A 20,413-nucleotide genomic window follows, 5' to 3' on the forward strand; every position below is an offset into this window, starting at 1 on the left:
TATACACATGAACAAAAATTGCATCTATGAAATGTATTCATACAGAAATATCAGGTAATTGATTAAAAGTAAGTGACTAACGATTATGCTGGAGATGTCTTTGTGCTGTCAATCAGATCCAACTGTCTGCTTATGTGTGTGTGTGTGTGTGTGTCTGAGAGAGAGGAGGGGGGCTGTGGGGTCCCTCAGGGAGGCAGTGTGTTTCAGCACCTTGTCTCATTGCCTGTTGTAGTGTTGACAGGACAGGAGTCGGGGGGCAGACAGGGTGAAACACAGAATTACAGCAGAGCACTTCCAAGGACACTTCCTCAACTTCAGCATGAATATTGACAATATTATTATTCATATAGCTATTGTTTTTTATTTCATTGAGTTTTAGATAAATATTCTGTACATACAGTTAGATAATTCATTTTTTGTTTTCAGCATGTGACTTGTCAGAGTACAGGTGTATAAGCTGGTAATAAAACAAATGATCTATATTACATTAACGTTTCCTAGTAAACTATGCCAGTAAGACAGAGCTGGAGCTGGTACATCTAAATGGAATGGAGACATTAGAGACACCTCAACTTGAAGGTCTATAAGCTGAACTTGTGTTTTTATCCTAAACCCTGTTAGTTAATCTATGTGCCTCATTTTTTGTTCCTAAACTCGATATAAAGCTTTGCTGAAGTAGCTCACAAGAGCCAATAATTTTTGATTTGGCTGTCACGTTAGAGGAAGCTAAAATAAATCACAGTGTGTTTAACGTTTGCTACATGCAAAACAATAAAAACAGAGACAATCTAATGTTAGAGACAACTGCTCCAGTTACTCTGAATCTACAGCAGTGGTTAGTGTTGTCACGATACCAAAATCTTTGGTTCGGTACCAATACCAATATGAATTTCGATACTTTTCGATACTCTTCGGTACTTTTCCTAAGGAAAAGTCCTTTTGGATACAAACCTTTAGAACAATAAATAGTAGGGGTGTAACGGTACCAAAAAAATCATGGTTCGGTAAGTACCTCGGTACGGATGTCACGGTTTGGTAACTCAAATGTTCCACCAAGTTTGTGTTGTCTCGTGTTGTCTCCCTTTGCGAGGCAGACTTTCTCTTGTCTTTTTTCACATGCGCCAGCTGCGAATGTTGATACAGGTGTTGTCATACACACCACTTGCGCAATCTGTGCTCCAATAGGAACAAAAAAGGCGTTTGTGTGCATAAATGAGTAAAATAAATTAACTAAATTAATTAATTGAATCAATTTCAAAGTACCGGTATTTTCCAAATGCAGTATAGTCCCGTTTGGAATACTCTAGTACCGGGGTACTATTTTAGTACCGGTATACCGTGCAACACTAGCAGTGGTTTTCATACTTTTTGTCCCCAAGGAACACCAAAGGGCCAAAATCTCAAGGCACACCGGTATTTATATCTGTGCACAATGTTATCAGTGTTGCACAAATAAAATTCTCTTCACAACCACTGTATTAATTTGGAGCAAAAACTCTTTTGACAGCAGATATCTCTAAAACTGTCTGCATAGTCTGACACTACAGGTGAGAGAATATGTATTTTTGATTATTACAGTGTAATGGATGTAAACAAATGAGTCTAACCATAGTTTCTATCTCACACCATTGCTGTCGTAATTGTTTGTCATAATTACAGTCACATGTCCCGTGTGCCTGATGCTTTATACCATGAGGAAGACTTCCCTCCTCCTGGAGTGATCATAGCTGAGTAACACATATTAAAAGTCACAACAAAAGGAGAATAAGAATTAAAAACAGCGACTGTCCGGCTCACATATAATGGGATCCATGGTGTTGGTTAGCTGTTTGAAAACCATCCAAGGCGCTCTGATTGTGAGTTGCTAACCCTTGATTAATACATGGATAAAATTAATGAAGGATGCTTTTCACTGCCCGGTCGCCAGAAGACAATGTCAGCACTTTGTTCCTGCAAACTACGAATAATGTTACTTTGAACGCTCTCAATAGTGACGTAGTGCGTAAGCTGACTTTGTCATCCGCAGGTGGAGAGTATTAATGATGGCTTGACACCTAGGGGAGACCGCTACCAAAGTGCAAACAACTGCAGACTGCTGTGTAGGATCAACAAACCAAAACCGGTTGTGTTTCAGCAGCTTTTTAGCCACCAAACGTGGGTATGTTTTAGGAACCCATCGCTGTTTTTCCACCGGATATGGTGCTGCAGAAGGTGTTTTTTTGGGGAGGACATTGCTGCTTTTCCTGCCGGGACTGTGCCACGAAAATTAGTACTTCATGCCAAAACATGACCTTTTCCTCACCATAATTAAGTCGTTTTTTGTCCCTAAACTTGACCACACATTAAGCACAGCGTTAGCATCTCGGCTACATGATTACCTACAAACGCAGCACATCAGTTGTTTGCAGAAACTTCACATCAACATTTTTTTTGGCGACTTAGTTCCTCGGACTTCCATTATAAATAAGCTGGACGCAACTCTATTCTTATGCTACTACTCAACCCATCCTTGAAGAGCACTTGATTTCTACTTCAACATCATCAACATGTAGTTTCTTGACCCCATGCCGCACTCTGTATTTATCTTCATCACAACTAAAGCATTTACAGTCCTACTCTCTGTCATTAGAGTGTACTTCAAAGCCGTTATTAGCCATTTAGCATGATAAAAAAAGTGTAACTGAGAGCTCTGTGTGTAGCTTTCTGGGAACCAGACGTGCTGTGTGTTCCGGGGGTTTCCGCCACGCAGCCTCTGACTGAGCTGAGGTCTGAGCAAAGTGTCAAAACTGATGAAGACTGCAGCAGAGCAGCAGCGAGCGTGCACGTATCTGCGTGTGTGTGAATGCACGCATGTCTGCTGTATGTGTGTTTATTACCCGTTTCCAAAATAACAAAGGGATCGGGGGATGAGTGGATGCCAGTGCAGCGTGTAATCAGAGCCAGATCCTACAATCCATCAGCGCCGGGGTCCATCAGAAAATGACTGACATCGGTAGACGGAGACTTTCTCCTGATTCCACCGCAGCAGAGACCCGGTCATTAGTCAGCCTGACAGCCCTCATTTATTCCCTGCGACGTGAAAAATAATGACTGTCTCTTTGGATATGAACCCCCTCTCCCCCCCTCCACCTCCCACAGTCCTCCTCCCAACAGCCCACCAAAGAAACTAGAAGTCACGCAGACAAACTCAATTTAGATGACAGTTTTTCATTGTTTGCTCTGTCGTGTAATTCTTCAAGACTGCACTGTTCTCAAAGTCAGATGCCTCTCCATGCGCTCATCTTTTCCTTCTTTCATTAACATGAAGTTAAACTAATGTGTCACTTCTCAATACAACACCCCCCCACCACCACACACACACACACACACCCTCCCCATGATACAGTCATGCAGAGAAACTCAGTTTTGATTAAACATTTTGGGCTTTTTTGATCTGTTTCACTGGTTTAATGCCGTCTTAGTTTGTTTCTCTGGTTTTACTTATGAATTTTATAAAAGACATGAAAGGAAATTTTGTTCTGTTCATAAAACTCTACAGCACACACACACACACACACACACACACACACACACACACGCACACACACACACGCCAAGGACGAGTGCTGCCTTCCCAAAATCAAAAACACAAGAGTGTAAGTGTAGATAATGAGTTGAAGGACTGGATTAAACAGTGTTTGTCTCTAATAAAAAACAGTATGTCACTACCCAAACACTAAAGCCAAGGGGGCAACATTCAGTATAATCAGCTATTGACATTATCAGCTGTATCCTCATACAGTTTATTTTGGAAAAGCCCTGGTCAGTTTGAGCCAATCTCACATTATAAGTGACTGTGCCCTGCTATCTATTGAATCTGAGGAAGTTTGAGATACATTTCCAAAACTCATCCATTTGTCCTCGTCCATAAATCCTTTTATCTTGTAAAACTGAACCATACTGTATGAACACACTAAGATCAAATCAAAAATCTAACCACTGTGTTCAAGTATATACACTTTTAGTTAAGTTCTGAGCAGACGAGACACAAAATAAATGCGTCACATGACCCTTGTCTGACAGGAATTTTATGTCAGTTTAACAATTCAACATAACATTGATGTGTCACATGAATGCAACAGTCTTTTTTCATTTAAATAAACTATAAAATATATTGTTTTCATAATTGCTAAAATAAGGCAAAGGGATGGATTCTGAATCAGGAAGTGTTCTTTGTTTCACCTCAGCACAATTTAATGTTTGACACTCTATTACTCACACATGTGGGAGGTCACTGACTGTATATAGACAACCAAACCGTCAGTCAACCAGAAAGATCATTAGTCAGCAAGATTTCATTGGTTGCTTAGTCGCAGATAAAAAAGAAAATAAAACAAACATGAATCTCCATTAGGAGCTGCACCTTGTCAAAATAAATCCAAACCTATATGACTGGACCATGTGGGAATTTAATTTGAAAGGACAGACACAGGAAGTGTCCACACTCAGCAGTCAGACAGGAGTCAGCTTAATTTCCAGGGCTGGTACCTGCGGTTATTCCACAGGCTAGTTAATAACATGTCGGGCAGGAAATCCAAAGTGTGGGATCATTTTGAGAAGGTGAAGGACGAACCCAAGGTGATATGTGAACTCATCTTCATTGGTCGACTACAAACATGACGTATCATCTGAAACATGGAAGTAGCTACATGCCCATTAGCCCACAGCGTCATTAACAGGCGGCTCGCTCAGTGTGTGACGTGCACTTGTAGATAAAATATAGGCCTACATTAATGAAGGTTCATTAGTACGGTTTTGTATTTCTCTGTAATGTAGCACAGTGTTAACAATGTTACTGATACTATTCTTTCTCACACCTTCAACTCAAACCACCAAAATATATCATTTAATAATTAAATTGATATCATAAACATGCGGGAGACTAGTCGACTAATGGCCCTAAATGATGACTATTGGTCAACAAGGAAAATACTTAGTTGGGGGCAGTCCTAGTTTGCAGTTACACATGGTTACGTTTAGCCAACACACACACATGGTTGGGTTAAGAAAAAAAGAACAGGGTCTGGCTTTACAGTCATACAGGAAGTGTGAAGCGAACATCAGCCTCCCAGGTGAAAGTCGTGGTTGTTGGACCCATCCACCACCCCTCCAGCCCACCCTACTCGGACTTCCGCCGCCTTAACTTTCGTTCTTGTCCCGCTGCATTTCCCCCTGATGCCTTATCTGATGCTGGAAGTCACTGACCAAGCCCCGATATTCAAGGTCTTCAGAGTGAGACCGGGTTAAATTGGGACACCCTACCCCAAGATGTGAACAGGGTAAGAGGGGTAAGGGCCAAGTGGCAGGGGCAAGGGGTTTGCAACTTAGCATAACAGTATGTAACCAATGAATGCATATTTAAGCCTCCTCTGCAGGCCTCTCATTTTCAAATCAGTCAGATATTAAGTTTCTAACCAAGTCACAGCAGGTGTTTTGCAAGCTGCAGCTTTATCAGCTACAGATAATAAAATCTACTTGAATCATCTCAGCCTCCAAAATGAGAAAACAGTCTAGTTCTGTCTGAAATAAGAAGAAATAAAATCAAATCTGTCACTGTTATCACTGTAAACTCCACCAGTGCTCTGCTAGAATGCAAAACCAGTAACTGCCAGTAACCGAGGGAGAAAGGATTGACTATATAATTACAGTGTGAGACATTATGGTCACATTATTTACCTGTACTGACTGCACACTGGCTCCACGTGAGGCTGAGCCGCCGTCAGTCCCTCAGCCTCAGATATGTACTAACACAAGTAATGAAAACTGAACCAATACATGATTTAATCATTAAAGAGCGGCAACACGGGCCAAAGTAAATCCTGATCTCCAAATGTGACCTTGTTATCCAGTTAGCTGTGTATGTGTGTATGTGTGTTTGCATATATCGCCCACTACCCCTTGAACCTGATGACTGATTAAGAGTTAGACCACTGAATAAACTGTCTGCCCAAATATCAGCGATCCAATGGGTGTGTACAAATATGTGTGTGTGTGTGTGTGTGTGTGTGTTCTCAGCAGCCACTAAAAACAGCCGCAACATTATAACACCTAATTTACTCTCGTTTAGAAGCAGGAGAGAGTGAAGGAGAGGTCGTTGGTGTTTGCTCTACGTACAGATGGAAAACAGGAAGCTGCTTATCTGAGAAAATTACACCTGGGCAGCAAAAACTGGCTCCAATATTGTGACGATTACAGTATGATGATTTTTTGTTTTTTGGAGGAGACATCTCATATTTTTTGACACTTGATGTTTTAATCCAGAGCAGCGTGCAGGGAGGTAACCAGCAGACGCTGAAGGACACTCTGACAGGATGGATGGATGATGATGTTTATGAGACGGTCTCTCTGCTCCGTTTTCCCACAGCAATCACACAAGTTTCATCTGGTTTCATGACCACAATGCCAACACCCACATCCACAGCCCGGAGAGCTGAAAGAGTCTCCTCTTTTTAAGTGGAGAAAAAAGGATTCATGTCATGATTTGCTCTGACTTCCCTGGGAGTCAAACCCCAAACCTCCCAGTATCAGAGGGGACAGTAACCAGTAAGTTATCAGTTATTACTATACTACAGCTCACGTAAAAAAATGTTTACTGTTGTGTACTCACTGAAGCAGCCACACCATGTGGGCTTCAGGCTTCCAAATGCTTCTGCAAAGACATGATTTTGTGTAGGGGCAATCTGAAGGGTTTTTGGGTGAGAATATCAGAAATTAGAGGATGAGGCTTGCATAATTTTTGTGCCTATAAATAGCATGGACAAAATTACATATGACTATTTGGAAATGTAACGGCCTAAATGATTTAGACATGTAAATTGAAATTATTGAGGTAATGGAAGAAATGAGAGTGTATATTAAATGGGCGCATGTGTACGCAGCCCGGTCACCAGATGAAAATGTTGGCACTGATGTTGGCACTGATATGTTACATTTGTACATTTCATATGTATCATATCAACAATTCTCATGAGCTAAGTTTGTCACTGGGAGGTGAAGGGGTTAGTGGATGGCATATCACCAAGGCAAGACTCCTGCCAAGCTCCAGAGCACTGTTCAAGACCAACAACCAACAAAACCAGTTGTTTTTTATCCACTCACTGCTGTGTTTTTAGCGGCTTTTTGGCCATCGCACTTGGATGTTTTTTGGCAACCTGTTACTGTGTTGCCACCGGGTATAATGCCAGGAAAAGTAGGCGCTTTTTACCAAGACATTGCTGCGTCTCCTGCTGGGGTAATGCCAGGAAAAACAGTTTTTTTTCCCCAAGAAGACATCACTGTGTTTCCCCCGGCTGCAGTGCCACAAAAAGCAGTTGCTTTTTACAAAGACATCTTTGTGTTTCCAGTCAGGATAGTGTCACCAAAAGCAGTTGTTTTATACCAAGACATCACTGCATTTCCTGTTGGGATTGTGTCACGAAAAGCAGTTAGTTTTCACTGAGACATTGCTGCGTTTCCTGCCAGGATGTTGCCTCTAAAAGTGGTTGTTTCAAGGAGACATTGCTGTGTCTTCAGCAGGGATAGTGCCACGAAAAATTACTGTTTTATACCAAGACATCTCTGCATATTCTGCCAGGATAGTGCCACAAAAAGTGATTGCTTTTTACAGAGACATCATTGCATTTCTCGTTGGGATGGTGCTATGAAAAGCAGTTGCTTTTTACCAACACATTGTTGTATTTCCAGCCGGGATACTGCCACAAAAAGCAGTTGTTCTTTACCGAGACATTGCTGTGTTTCCCACTGGGATACTGCAACAAAACGCAGTTGTTTTTCATTGAAACATTGACGTATTTCCAACCAAGATAGTGCCACAAAAAGCACTTGTTTTATACAGAGACATCATTGTGTTTCCAGCTGGGATAGTGCCACAGAAAGTAGTTGTTCTTTACAGAGACATTGCTATGTTTTGCGCTGGGATACAGCCAAAAAAGTGGTTGTTTTATACCAAGACATCACTGTATTTCCTGTTGGGATAGTGCCACAAAAAGCAGTTGCTTTTAACAGAGACATCTCTGCGTTTCCTTGTGGGGTAATGCCACAAGTCACTTTTGTGTTTCCAGCAGAGATAGTGCAACGAAAAGTGGTTGTGTTACTCCAAGACACCATGGTATTTCCAGCTGGGATAATGCCTCAAAAAGTAATTGTTTTATCCGGAGACACTGATGTGTTTCCAGCCGGGATAGTGCAATGAAAAGCAGTTTTTTTTTGTTTTTTTTTACAAAGACATCACTGTGTTTCCAGCTGGGATTGTGCCACCAAACTGGGTATTTTAAAACAAAACATGATCTTTTCCTAACTGTAACAAAGTGGTTTTTGTTCCTAAATATAACCACATGTAAACAACAGCATTGTTGAAACATAAAGAAACGTAAAGTTTTCAACATATCCACATGAAAACAAAATAACTGTGCAATTGTAACATATCTGTGGTTTACAGATTCCTGGTGACTGGGTTGGTGTACATGTATGTATGTTTATGTACATACATGGATGCATTAATACTTATATAAGTATGTATGTGTATAAAAACCTGCATGTAATAAATTTATATTTCTTTCTATGTTTTAATCTATAAAGCCGATTGGGCTTCTCTGTATTAAAAACACACTTTTTAATTTTAGTATTGTTTCATTTTGTCACAGCTGTTTTCTGTGTGTGTTTACAGACTGCACTATTACACCCACAACTGTAAACATATGATGAATTGTGGCTTATGCAGCTCGCAGTGATATGATTAATGTCGTAAACTCATAAAGTATAACATAACGGGAGGATCTCAAAAGAACAAATATCAATGCAGCCATAAAGCACTCAAGATGAATTTGTCAGGAGAGGAGGAGGTTTTTTTATTTGCTCTGTTTTTTCAATTGGTAGCGCTGTCAACAAAACACACTCTCTGCACGTGGAACGCTACCTGCTGAGCCACTGGAAGGCTTTTAATGTGAAACATCTGTGCAGGAAGTGTGTGGGTTCAGTGACACTGGCTTAACACTGGACGTAAAAACTGCAAAGTAGAATCGACTGCAATTAATTAGCGAGTGAGAACAGTATTTCGGTCCAATCAGAGAGCAGCAGAGCGATGCATTATCCTGAATCTACTGAATTAATTTATTGAATTAAAAGTAAATTATGCACCCTACTGGATTCTCTCTGTAGCAGAGGTAAATAAGGGCCACTGTTTGATCTTTACAGTCATTTAAGAAATAGCCAAAATGTATTATTAAACTTTCAGAAATATTTCTCAGTCTGCTGCCTTATGTGTTCTCTTAATGTTGTTTTGTCTGTCTGGTTGGTGGTAACTGTAAAGTTCAACATTTTCCCAAAGCATTAGCCATATCTGCATGTCCTTTCCCCGTGTGTATGTGCATATGTGAGGAAGAGGCAGGCGCAGTGATACCACATATGTAAGTGTGTGTTTTAGTGCATGTGTGCGGGTCTGCTCACATGTGTAATAGATGTGTAATATCTGCTCCGAGGCCTCATCACTGCTGTCAGCACGTCAGATCTTCAGCGTGTGTGACGGAGGATTGTTTTACTGAAGTCATGCAGCTGGAACCGCCCGCCGAACCCTCTGCTCGTTTTCATCTCAGCCTCGCCACCCTCGGGTTCGCTGTGGAAAACAGAGAAACGTCAACGAGACAGCAGAGTGTGTGTTTATCCGTGAGTGTAGTGTGTTTGTGAATGGGAGGGAGTGCACAGCTGAGTGTGTGCTCATCTATGAGTGTGAATGTATGTGGAGTGTCTGTCTGTGTGTCTAATTGGGGTCCTGTGGGATTCCTGTGGGATGGGAGGACAATTACACTGCTTTTTAAGAACTGGGGGAAACCAGACATGCAATTATTTTTGTAGAGCACATGAAACAAGGTCATTGTGTGTCACTATTATGATACAACACCAGTGAATTAGTTATGAAAGCATCAATTCACAAAATGGAGCAACATCAGTAGTCTCAGGTTTGCAAAAGTCAAGTTTTTTAAAAGTAATATTGACTCATGATTAAAAAGCAGGATTGGGGTAAGGTTATGATTTTATTTGTATAAGTAGATGTATGATATTGAGGCCCAGGTCTGCCTCTAAGAATGACCTCCTATGCTTTTGTCATTATCAAGTTTGTTTTTTTGTCCACAAAATGATCAAATGGTGATACAAGAAAAAAAAGTCTAAGAAATATGACTTGAAAAAATTAGAAGAAAAAATGTCTGTCTGTAATTTTGACATTAATAATTTAATGTATTATTATCAAGAATAGGAAGAAGAAGAAAAAGAAGAAGAAGAAGAAGAAGAAAAGTAAGTAAAAAAATAAGTAATGCTGCATATGATTTTTTATTTTTAAATTCTGAGAAGGGACAAAACAAATGTATGACTTAGGAACCTATATTTAATAATAATAATAATAATAATAATAATAAAAAATCACAATTTTTTGTCATGATAAGCAAGTATTACCAGACCATTTTTTAAAAATATAATACAAAAATAAAAATTGAAATAAAAATAAAAATAGAAATTAACCATCCTAATGAATAAATCTGAACAATTTTTACAAGTGGTATAACTAAACCTCCAAATGTATGTATATGTGTGCATGCATGTGTATTTATGAATGTTTGTAAGCATGTTTTTGAGAGATCAGTGTGTGCCTGCCTCCTCTTCTAGCTCTGCATATGTGTGTGTCAATAAACAGTGTATGTATGTGTCTACATTATAGAGTGCTGGTGTGTGTGTCTGTGTCTTGGTGTGTGTGTGTGTGTGTGTGTGTGCTCTCCAGCTGCAGCCCAGGCCAAGAGGGTCTGGCCCAGATGGATGTTGGGTCAAGTCCTGCTGGAGCTGCAAACACACCAAAGAGCATGAATAGCTGCAGTCGAGATCAGGTTCAGCGAACACGGAGCTACACACAGAGGAAAGCAGAGCAGAACAACCAGTGTTTACACACTGTGATAAACATGGAGGCCTGTAACCGTGAAGTGCAATGTGTCGGCTTGGCACTAATTTTCCTGCATATTCAAATTGGAAATTAGCTCAGTAAAGTGTGTGTGTGTCTGTGATCAAATTTGGAAAGGAGGGAAAACTTGTTTCATGCACTATAATAGTCATGTTATACATCTACGTAAGAGGCGCAGCGATGTATACAGAGTGCGTAGATCAGAGGGGCCAACAAGCTATCAAGGGTGTAAAATTATGAAGTTATTTTTGAGTCTAACAGTGTGGCATTTTCCCTTGTGGTTCCATCTGGAAACAACATCCGAGGACATGAAAAGACCTGAGTAATGCGTCGCTGCCATGAGAGGAGACACGAGTGCTTCCCAGCAGACATGTTTATGAGCAGATACATGATTAAGAAGAGATGGTGTGACACAAAGATGCTCCTCGTCTGTGAAATTATAGGTCATCCACGGGGAACTTCCCCTCATTTGTGTCTCTCTTCTCTCTTCCCACTGCAGACCTTCGTGCTGAACTGCGACGTGGTGTCACACTCTTTTTGATTTTCCCTAAATGATTGTTGTATGGCAACTATTTTGGGTTGGAACCAAAAACCAATAATTAAATTTCAAACGTCTGCAGAATGACAATAACGACGCACAGGAGACTTCCAAGTAAAACACTAGGTGTGTCCTAACACTATTTTGCATTGAGTAAATATTCATAATTAAAAATTATTTTTTTTATTTTTATTGATAAAAAATACATTTGTGGATAATAATTCATAACTCTGACACCTTAAGCTGCAGCATGAGCAGAGCCTTTCACTTCAACTCGTCTTCCTCTTCTTTCGCGCCCACCTGACTTCCTCCCTAACACTGTGCTAAAGCTAATGTCAAACCTAGCTGTATGGTATACATACGCTATATTTACTCTTCATACTCACGAGCCAAATTAGAAACTCGTTGACTCAGAGAAAGACAGTCGGAGCAAAAACAGAAACTCCAACATCAGCTTATAATTAGCAGCATAATTAGTGGCACACACAGTCAATGGGTGACTGTGGGCCTGTCAACACCTGCTCTCTGAGGGATGTTTTTCTCCTTTCTTTTATGGTCATTTGTTATACAGATAAATCTGTACCACAAAAGTTTTAGCTTGTCATGTTTTAACTGAGGACTCGGGTCTATTCTCCTCTTGACTGCAAACACTTGAAAGACTTAATTTTCAGAGGATTATCTTTCCCATTATAAAAAATGAGACAGATTTAAGATCTGACAATAATTAAAGGAGCTATATGTAAGAAATATAAAGCAAATAGTCATAAAATCATCTTAATATGTCACAGAGAATAAGGAATAATTTTCATATAACATACTGATCTCACCGACAACAATAGTACAGCCAGAATATTTGTATCTAAAAAATTTGCGGTCCGCAAATCATGCTTATGTTTTGAATTTGTGTTTTGGCCTGTTGCGCCACCCACCGCCGTCTACCAGTCACGCAGTCAGTAGAGTCTCAGCATCAGTTACAGTTACGACTGAGCTACAGCAGCACAGCAAGCAGCATTAGCAGTGTCCCAGTACATAGCATTAGCAGCCGGCTCCTCCTCAGCTGTATCCTGGCAGCAGCGTTCGCAGCAGAGAAGCCGGACTTGCTCCAACAGTCCGCTGGAAAACCGAAGATCAAGGACGCGGCGACGCGGCAAACAAATCAGTCTCCAGCGTGCCGCTGTCCAGCAACCTCGAATCTGTAGGGGAGGGGGGGCGGACATGACTCGCGGCAGTATTTTGAATTTGAGTGCAGTAACCGTTTTGGCCACATTCTTACATACAGCGCCTTTAATTTATATTTAATTTTATATTTCACTTTAGTTTTTTTATATATGGGATTTTTTTGTATTATTATCATCGCAATATTTCTAAATTAATACATATTTGTTGTAGATTTATAAAAATAAAAATAAAATCTTTTTTTTTTTTTTTTTTTTGGTCTAATTGCAATAAAATAATCTTGTCAAATTGGTTACTTGTTACAGGGTGAAGTCAGGTCATTTGGGACACTTTTTGGTTGATTACCAAGAAAACCACCTAAAATTCTGAAAACTACCTTGAGTGTTACTTTTATAACTTGTTATGGATCTCTGCTATATTTCTAAAAAGAAAATATGTTGCCAAGCAAAATAATTTAGAAATTTTGGACCTCCAAACACATCGAGAACCCCTTCCTCACTCCAATGACATGTTCAGGTAAAATGGGACAGTCATGTTTGATTTGTAAATGGTTAAATCCATTTATCAGTTCAGTCATTAATTCAGTAAATTATTAATGTAACCCATAGCTATTTGTTCATAAAGATTGTTAAACATTGTCTTTCCTTGTTCATTTGCTGCCAGTTTCCTTGGTGCCATATTGTCCACAATGGACATGAATGTGTGTAACAATGATGACTAATTTTGGACTACTGAGGCTGATGTGGACTCACTGCATCATCACTGCATCATCTTTAATTATTTTAAGTGACAAAAATACTATAAATGTCTGTTATATAACAGGGTGACACACCATAGCATGAGTCATGATTTAAAGGGCAGCTGGCAGACTAAAAACATGCTGGTTTCTGTGAGATAGTTTAGCTCGGGTGTCAAGGAAGGTGGTAGGTAGGCAGACTCAGCAGACTTCTTGGCTCCACCAAAGTGTAAATTTATTTACAGTGCTCGCCATTACATGTGCAAATTAGGCAAAAACAAACAAAAACCCCAACAAAAAGCCAAGCAAATAACTGAGGAAAATTAACTCATAATAAATCAAACATAAGGGCACATGTTCACAGCAGCAGGGCCTCTCCTTTCAGCCTCGAGCTCAAACCTCAACTGCCTTTATATAGAGGGACTGACTCACACTTAGACTGCCTCAGCCCCTACCAGAACAAAAGGAGGTTGCAATACACAGTAAACTTAACACAAGGAAATCAAATAAACACCTAGGATTGACTTACAAGCGCATTTACATCACTAAATGAACTACTAAAAGTAAATAATTCTAACCGGTTACTTTAAACTGCACTAAACAAAAGAAATATTCCTACAAAAAGAAAACCCCTCCACTTAGCTCAGCCCAATGATGTCATTGATGACATCACTAAAACTATAAAAGACAGGAAGTGCTGGGCGGCGGCCTTTCAAACAATCCTGCATGGTGGGTCGGAACAAAGGAACAAACAGAGGTAAGTACAGACAAAGGAACAAACAATTCGACAAAGTTCAAACCTGAAACACAATAAAAGTAACTGAAACCAACTTATGACTGTGTGTTTGTTTTAATTTACTCATGTGCATTGATGTTAACTGTAACATAACAAGAACACAAACAAACCCGGGATAGTAAGTGGTGTAATGTTACGAAAGCAATGGTAAATTATAGCAAAATAAACGTATGTAAAAGTAACATGGTATACTGTGTACATGTAAGGGACAAGTGGTGAGTGAAGGTACATTCTCACCCACTTCATCACAGTTTCACTTCAGATAAATGTCCCATTTTACCTGAAGGCATCAAGTACTCACTCAAAACCCTTTCCCATGAGAATATCAATATGACACATGGCTTACCTGGCATGTTCTGGGGCTGGTCATTATTCAAATCTTTGCTCTAACAGTGCACAAACATGTTTGGTGACTGGCTGCTAATATTTAAAGAGCCCAAAGATGTAAAACCTTGTTTGTCCCGTTTTAACAACACGGGGCCACATGGTTCTGATCAGACAGTATCGGCACAATATGGCTGATGTCATTTGAGCACACTTGGATGTTTGCCAACATATTCTCACTCCGACCTCGTCCCACATCAACGTTTGGTCATGGACTTTCAAGGCGAGAGACGACATGAAAGGTACCCTGGGTGTGTTGGTTGTTGACATTCTGGGACGCTGTGTCAAGTTCTGCCTGTTACATGCAGTGTCTTCTTTCAAACTACACTTCTGTTTTCACAGGAAATGTAACATTTAAATACATTCTCTTTCAAAATAAAAGCACTACGTTGGTACAACAATGCAAATTCACGTATTTTTTTCCTTCTACAGCAAACGCACGTGGTTATGTTTAGCCAACACACGCACGTGAAAAAGCACATGGTGGGGTTTAGGAAAATCTTACAGGACGCAAACACTGGCCTCTGGTAAAAGTCGGTGGTTGTTGGACCAATTCACCAACACAACTCCCACCCACCCTACTCGGACTTCTGCCGCCTTAACTTTTGCTGTTGTCCTGCCACATTTCCCCCTGACGCCACTAACATGCCAACACGAAAGGACGGCTTTTTTTGTCAGTGTCTGATGCTGGAAGTCACTGACCAAGTACCAGATTTCGATGACTTCGGAGAGACCGGGATGGGTTTGCAGTGAAGTACCCAGGCCTCCTTTCTTCCTTCCTACAAAGTTTGTTACAACAACAATTAATGTTGGCTATTTAATGGTTAATTGTAAAGCCAAGTGATTATGGATAGTTAAAAGTCCCACTGATGTTATTTTCAACATCAGCACTCATTGAATGCGCCTGAAAACGCCTGTCCCACATAATACCACATCCTTGAAATTACAGAGTTTTCTCCTAATGAGTTTCTCTGCTGCCTGTCTGCTGCCTCTACATTCCTCTGCTGGGTTTATTCAGCTGCCTTCAGCGGCCTCAGCAACAAGGGATTCGCACCCGCAACCATCCGGGTTCAGACTGACGAGCCTCTGCTTACTGTCCGAACTCACCGGCCTCCAACCCACCCACATTAATTATAATTACATTTCCAGCTTCCTCCTCCTCCTCTTTGTCTTCAGCTTACATCTGTTCAAAACAGCTCACTGTCACTTCATATATTTGCCAGAATCATGCACCGATCTGTCATTAAGCAGGATGATTTATCCCTGTCAGGGAGCTACAGGATGAATAATGTGCAGTAACTGCTCATTGTTTTGTTTTAATTGAGTTTTCTGGAAGGGGAGCGGTGGGCAGCCACTTCTCGGCAATGTTTTATTAGTTTTTATCGCCCCAAAGACAGGAACGTGTGGAGTGAGAGAAATATGACAGCGCAGGTCGAGCCAGGAATCGAACACACGCAGTCGGAGTGCATTTTTCCAGGCGGGAGAGGGGGGAGAGACACTTCTGCGGTCGATGTTGGACTGGCTGAGTGACCGGGGAGTTTAACACAGGCTCATCAATGTGTTTCTTTGTCAAAGGTTGCACAATTCCAGCTGCAAGGTCGCCAGTGATGCACATTTGGTATTGCAGTGGACTGTAAATTTGTATATCTGAGAACTGCAAACACATGTTCTTCTGTAAATCTGTCAATAGTCAACACAGTGAGACGGCTCTCAGCCCACAGGAGCTCTATATTTGCATGACAACAAATTATCCATAATTTTCACTCACACCATTTCCTCTTCAGGGATCAATAATTTACATCTTACCTCATACTGATTATGTTCATGTCCCACCACTGGCCTTTTATTATATACTGAATGTTTTCCAATCATTGCCTTATGATACATATATTTAACAGCTGTTATGTCGTTTACACTTCATTTAATCTTTTGTTTCGTGATGACTTCCATTCACCCCTGCACATATCTGTAGAGCTTTATTATTCCATGCCTGTAACCACTTTGTTTTTATTATTTATTTAGCTAAACCTGCAAAAAGAAGCCAATGTCTACACCTGTTAAGTTGATATAGTGAATATGTTAGCAAAAAGCTGCATATATTAGCATTTATCTGGACTAATGTTTCTGATCACCTGGCAAATATACTAAGTCCAGTCTTCACTCTCTTTTAGCTCTGTGCGTGCTCTCCACCAACTCCTGAGAGAAATATCTGTCACTTCAGCTGCTAAATGCTCAGCTATGTTCCCCTGCTAGTTGCTAACTGTGTCTGTCTGCAGTTTGGAGCTGAGCAAGTAGAGTACGTTGAGTTTTTAGAGTGAAAACAGCTGCAGCCCAAAATGATAAGAGCAGTGAGAATGAACCAAAACAGTGAAGTTGCCGGCTGGAAAAACCAAAATACTAGAAACACTATACACCTCTGTAGAGGTAAGGGAAACAACTAAGTCAGACATACACATAGTCATGTGACCCATTGTTACTATCAAAATATTGATACATCACTAGGGAGTAATTCCCCCCCAAATATTCAGTTATGCTCAAAGTGTCCCACTAATATATTGATAATAATATCAAGAAAAACATTTGCTATGCTTCGACAGGCAACCACACATCAACACCCAAAATAATCATTAACAAATGTAAACATAGTCACAAATAAACTTAACAAATCATCATTACTACTGGTTCCAGTATTACAGTTTACAGCAGTTCTGCGTGTTGTTTGTCCAGGTGGTGTTGCCGTACCCCAGCAGAAGCTGTTAATTGACTGCTGTTGGTAGATACAATCAATGTCAAACACTGTGCTGTCTCTCTGTTTCATTAGTTTCAAATGTAGTTAAAAATGGAAAACTAATATGTAGTATGAGTTTTATGTTGGCGACATGACTATCGACTGTTATAGTTTTTGTCAAAAACATCTCGTTAAAAAAGTCATAGTGTGTGTGTTTTCCCCATGCGGCCCTCAATCATATCTGGCTCCTTAAAATGGCACTCAGTTATCAAAACTTCAGGAACCCCTGATCTAACATTTTTGTTTCAAAACTCTAATATGGTTAGCTGTTAAGGTTCTAAAAATGCCTCCCCCCAAGACCCCCTGAGGGGTTGGGTCGTAGAAGATGTCCATGTTAAATGGGCGATTATGAGCCTATCCTACCCCAACTGATATTGGGCAAGAGGTGGGTTACACCCTGGAAAGGTCACCAGGGCTGACACAGAGACAGACAACCATTCACACTCATATTCATACCTACGAACAATTTAGAGTCACCAATTAACCTGCATGTCTTTGTCAGCGTGGGTTTCCTGGGTATTCCAGCTTCCTCCCACAGTCCACAAGGAGAACATGCAAGCTAAGTACAGAGGGGCTCCTACACCAACAGGTTAGAACACCCCATCATGGGTCTGAACCAGGGACCCTCTTGTTATGAGGCGACAATGCTAACCACGGCATAATTAGGGTTGGCTATAGTACAGTGTTTACAAGCTGCAGACTAAAATACGCAATTGTAATTCCCAAGATTGGTATAAACTGTACAACTGCACAGGAGTCTGATTAGAGGAACATTTTTACAGATTTTAGAATCATCAAATCTTAATATATAGAGTACTGCTACAAAACTTGGCTATTGGCACATCACTGCTGAAACCATGGCATTCACAACCTGTAATAGCCAAATCCCGCATAAACACAGACTGTTTATGCCCACACACACACACACACACACACACACACACACACACACACACACACACGCACTCACACACTGTGTATCTGGCAGCAACACGGCAACAAACTCCGAAAACGCAGACTTTCTAGAGAACGACCAGGTCTTAACATCCTCCGACCTCTCTGTTGTTGTTGTTTTTTTTCTCTGCTCTCCTCCGTCATGTCAGAACCCGACGCCAGCCTCCTCCGTCTCCCTCGCTGCTAGAAGTGGAAAGACCCATGAGGCAAACAGCCTGAAGGCTTGACTCCCAGCCAGGAAGAGGAAGCAGCAGAGGAAGAAGAAGACAGTGAGATTTGGCAGGGGCTGAGAGATCTCCTCACTACACTACTACAGTACTGTACCTTTCCAGTTCAGATGGAAGGGAAAATACGACAGCTTTGAACCGTTCTCATGAGGCTGAACGACCTTCATGCTGTTTTTTGAGGTTTCAGAGATGCTGCGTCCAGACTCCACAGCTGACTAACCTTTGATAAACAAGCAAGAGATACTTCTGGCAGCTGAAATCCTCACAGGAATCCCCTCCCTGCTACCAGCAATGAAAACTTATCTGTCCGTTGAATGTCCTTTGACCTCTTATACTCAATGTGAGATCCTTCTGTTTCTGCAGCATGCATCAGCAGTTTGCCCCAGATCTCTCCAGATTGACTGTTACCATGATTAAAAAGGTTACATGCAGGCAGAATCAGAATGCTAACTCATAAACTCATAAACTCATAAAAGATTTCTCTCTCATGCAGAGGTCTCCGCCTGCCGGAGAGATGCTGCAGCGTACATCCTCGTCCACCCGGCTGCTCATCTCTGAGCAGAAAAGACAAGGAGAAACAATTAAGGGTCATGAACGAAGCTAACTATCCGTAACTGCACTGAGAGCAGAGGAGTAATGAGTCCCAAAGATCATACCGCAGTTCATGGGTGAACGAAGGGGAGCGAGCTACGCTAATGGAAACGATGCACGCTGATCAGTGCATAATGCACGCCCAGCTCGGGGATTGAATGTCATAAGGAAACCCATATGGGGGGAGGTGGGAGATGGGAGGTTTATCTTCTCGAGAAGGTGCGTTGGAGTGACACCACATCTGTGCATCAGTAGCGTACTGTTCCACGAAGGAGATTCATCTTCTTTGGATTCTGCGCTAATCAAGGCCCGGGTAACAAAAAAAAAGAGAAAGGATTCGGGTCATTGAAGCAACGATTGTAAGACAGAGCAGCGTTGCCTTGGGAACCCGAACACAGCCGATGTAAATAATGTGATCTATTGGTGCCATCTGGAAAAGATTGGGCCGAAGGGTGCCTCATTCTTTGCCTCTTCTCTTTGCTGTATGTGAGGGGATCCATTACCGTGTTTATTTGTGCAGCTAAGCCCTGGTCGGCGAATAGGATTATATAGTGGGGGATTGAGAGTAGATCCTACACAAACAGTGCTATTAAAGCTGGATTTCTGATATATCCTGAACAATAATGGATTTACAAGGCAGGAGTTTTTTCCTTTCTCCTTCTCACAACCTCTTCATTTTCCAGAAATTGAAACCAGACCCACTGAGTGGAGCGCGGCTCTTGTGCTATGTGTGCAGTGAGAGGGAGAGAACGCAGGCCATTTCAGTATTTATCATAACTTTAAAACACTTATACACTGGACCCAGAGAGGAAGAGGGAGAGAGAACCTGCACTGACCGCTGTTTGATCGCTCTCAAACATCCAACATGTTGCAGCAACTGATGGAGAGAATGCAGATGAGGTGTTATTATGTGTTATTCTGACTGTCCACAAATCCCGTGTCAGTCTGACTCTCAATATTTCCAACTTCCCAACCCTGACTGAGGCTGTCAGCCCGAAGCCCACTGGTTCCTACCGAAGAATTAAATCTTCAAAACCCGGTCACAAATATTTAGTTTCATTTTAGAAATGCTCAGCAGTTTCCTGAGTGTTGGTTTAAACAAATATCACTCAGACTCAACGTCTGTGGGGACATTTGCTGAAAGCATGACGGGATTAACCTGTTAGTGGCCATTGGGCAGCTCACTGCAGATGACAGCTTAATTATATTTGCAAAGAGAACTAGCAACACATTATTACTCCT

At 41.1% G+C, this 20,413-nt stretch overlaps 1 protein-coding gene across 1 annotated transcript in view; it reads right to left on the bottom strand.

Annotated features, from left to right (window-relative positions):
- Positions 1 to 20,413, bottom strand: part of wars2 (tryptophanyl tRNA synthetase 2, mitochondrial) — a 109,288-nt gene that overhangs the window by 51,514 nt on the left and 37,361 nt on the right. Inside the window, exon 3 of the mRNA XM_033617225.2 lies at positions 9,484 to 9,649. Coding sequence (XP_033473116.1) covers positions 9,484 to 9,522 — 39 coding nt within the window. The 5' untranslated portion in view covers positions 9,523 to 9,649. The remainder of the gene's footprint in view (positions 1 to 9,483; positions 9,650 to 20,413) is intronic.

Source organism: Epinephelus lanceolatus, chromosome 14, assembly GCF_041903045.1.
Source record: "Epinephelus lanceolatus isolate andai-2023 chromosome 14, ASM4190304v1, whole genome shotgun sequence".
Lineage (NCBI taxonomy): Eukaryota > Metazoa > Chordata > Actinopteri > Perciformes > Serranidae > Epinephelus > Epinephelus lanceolatus.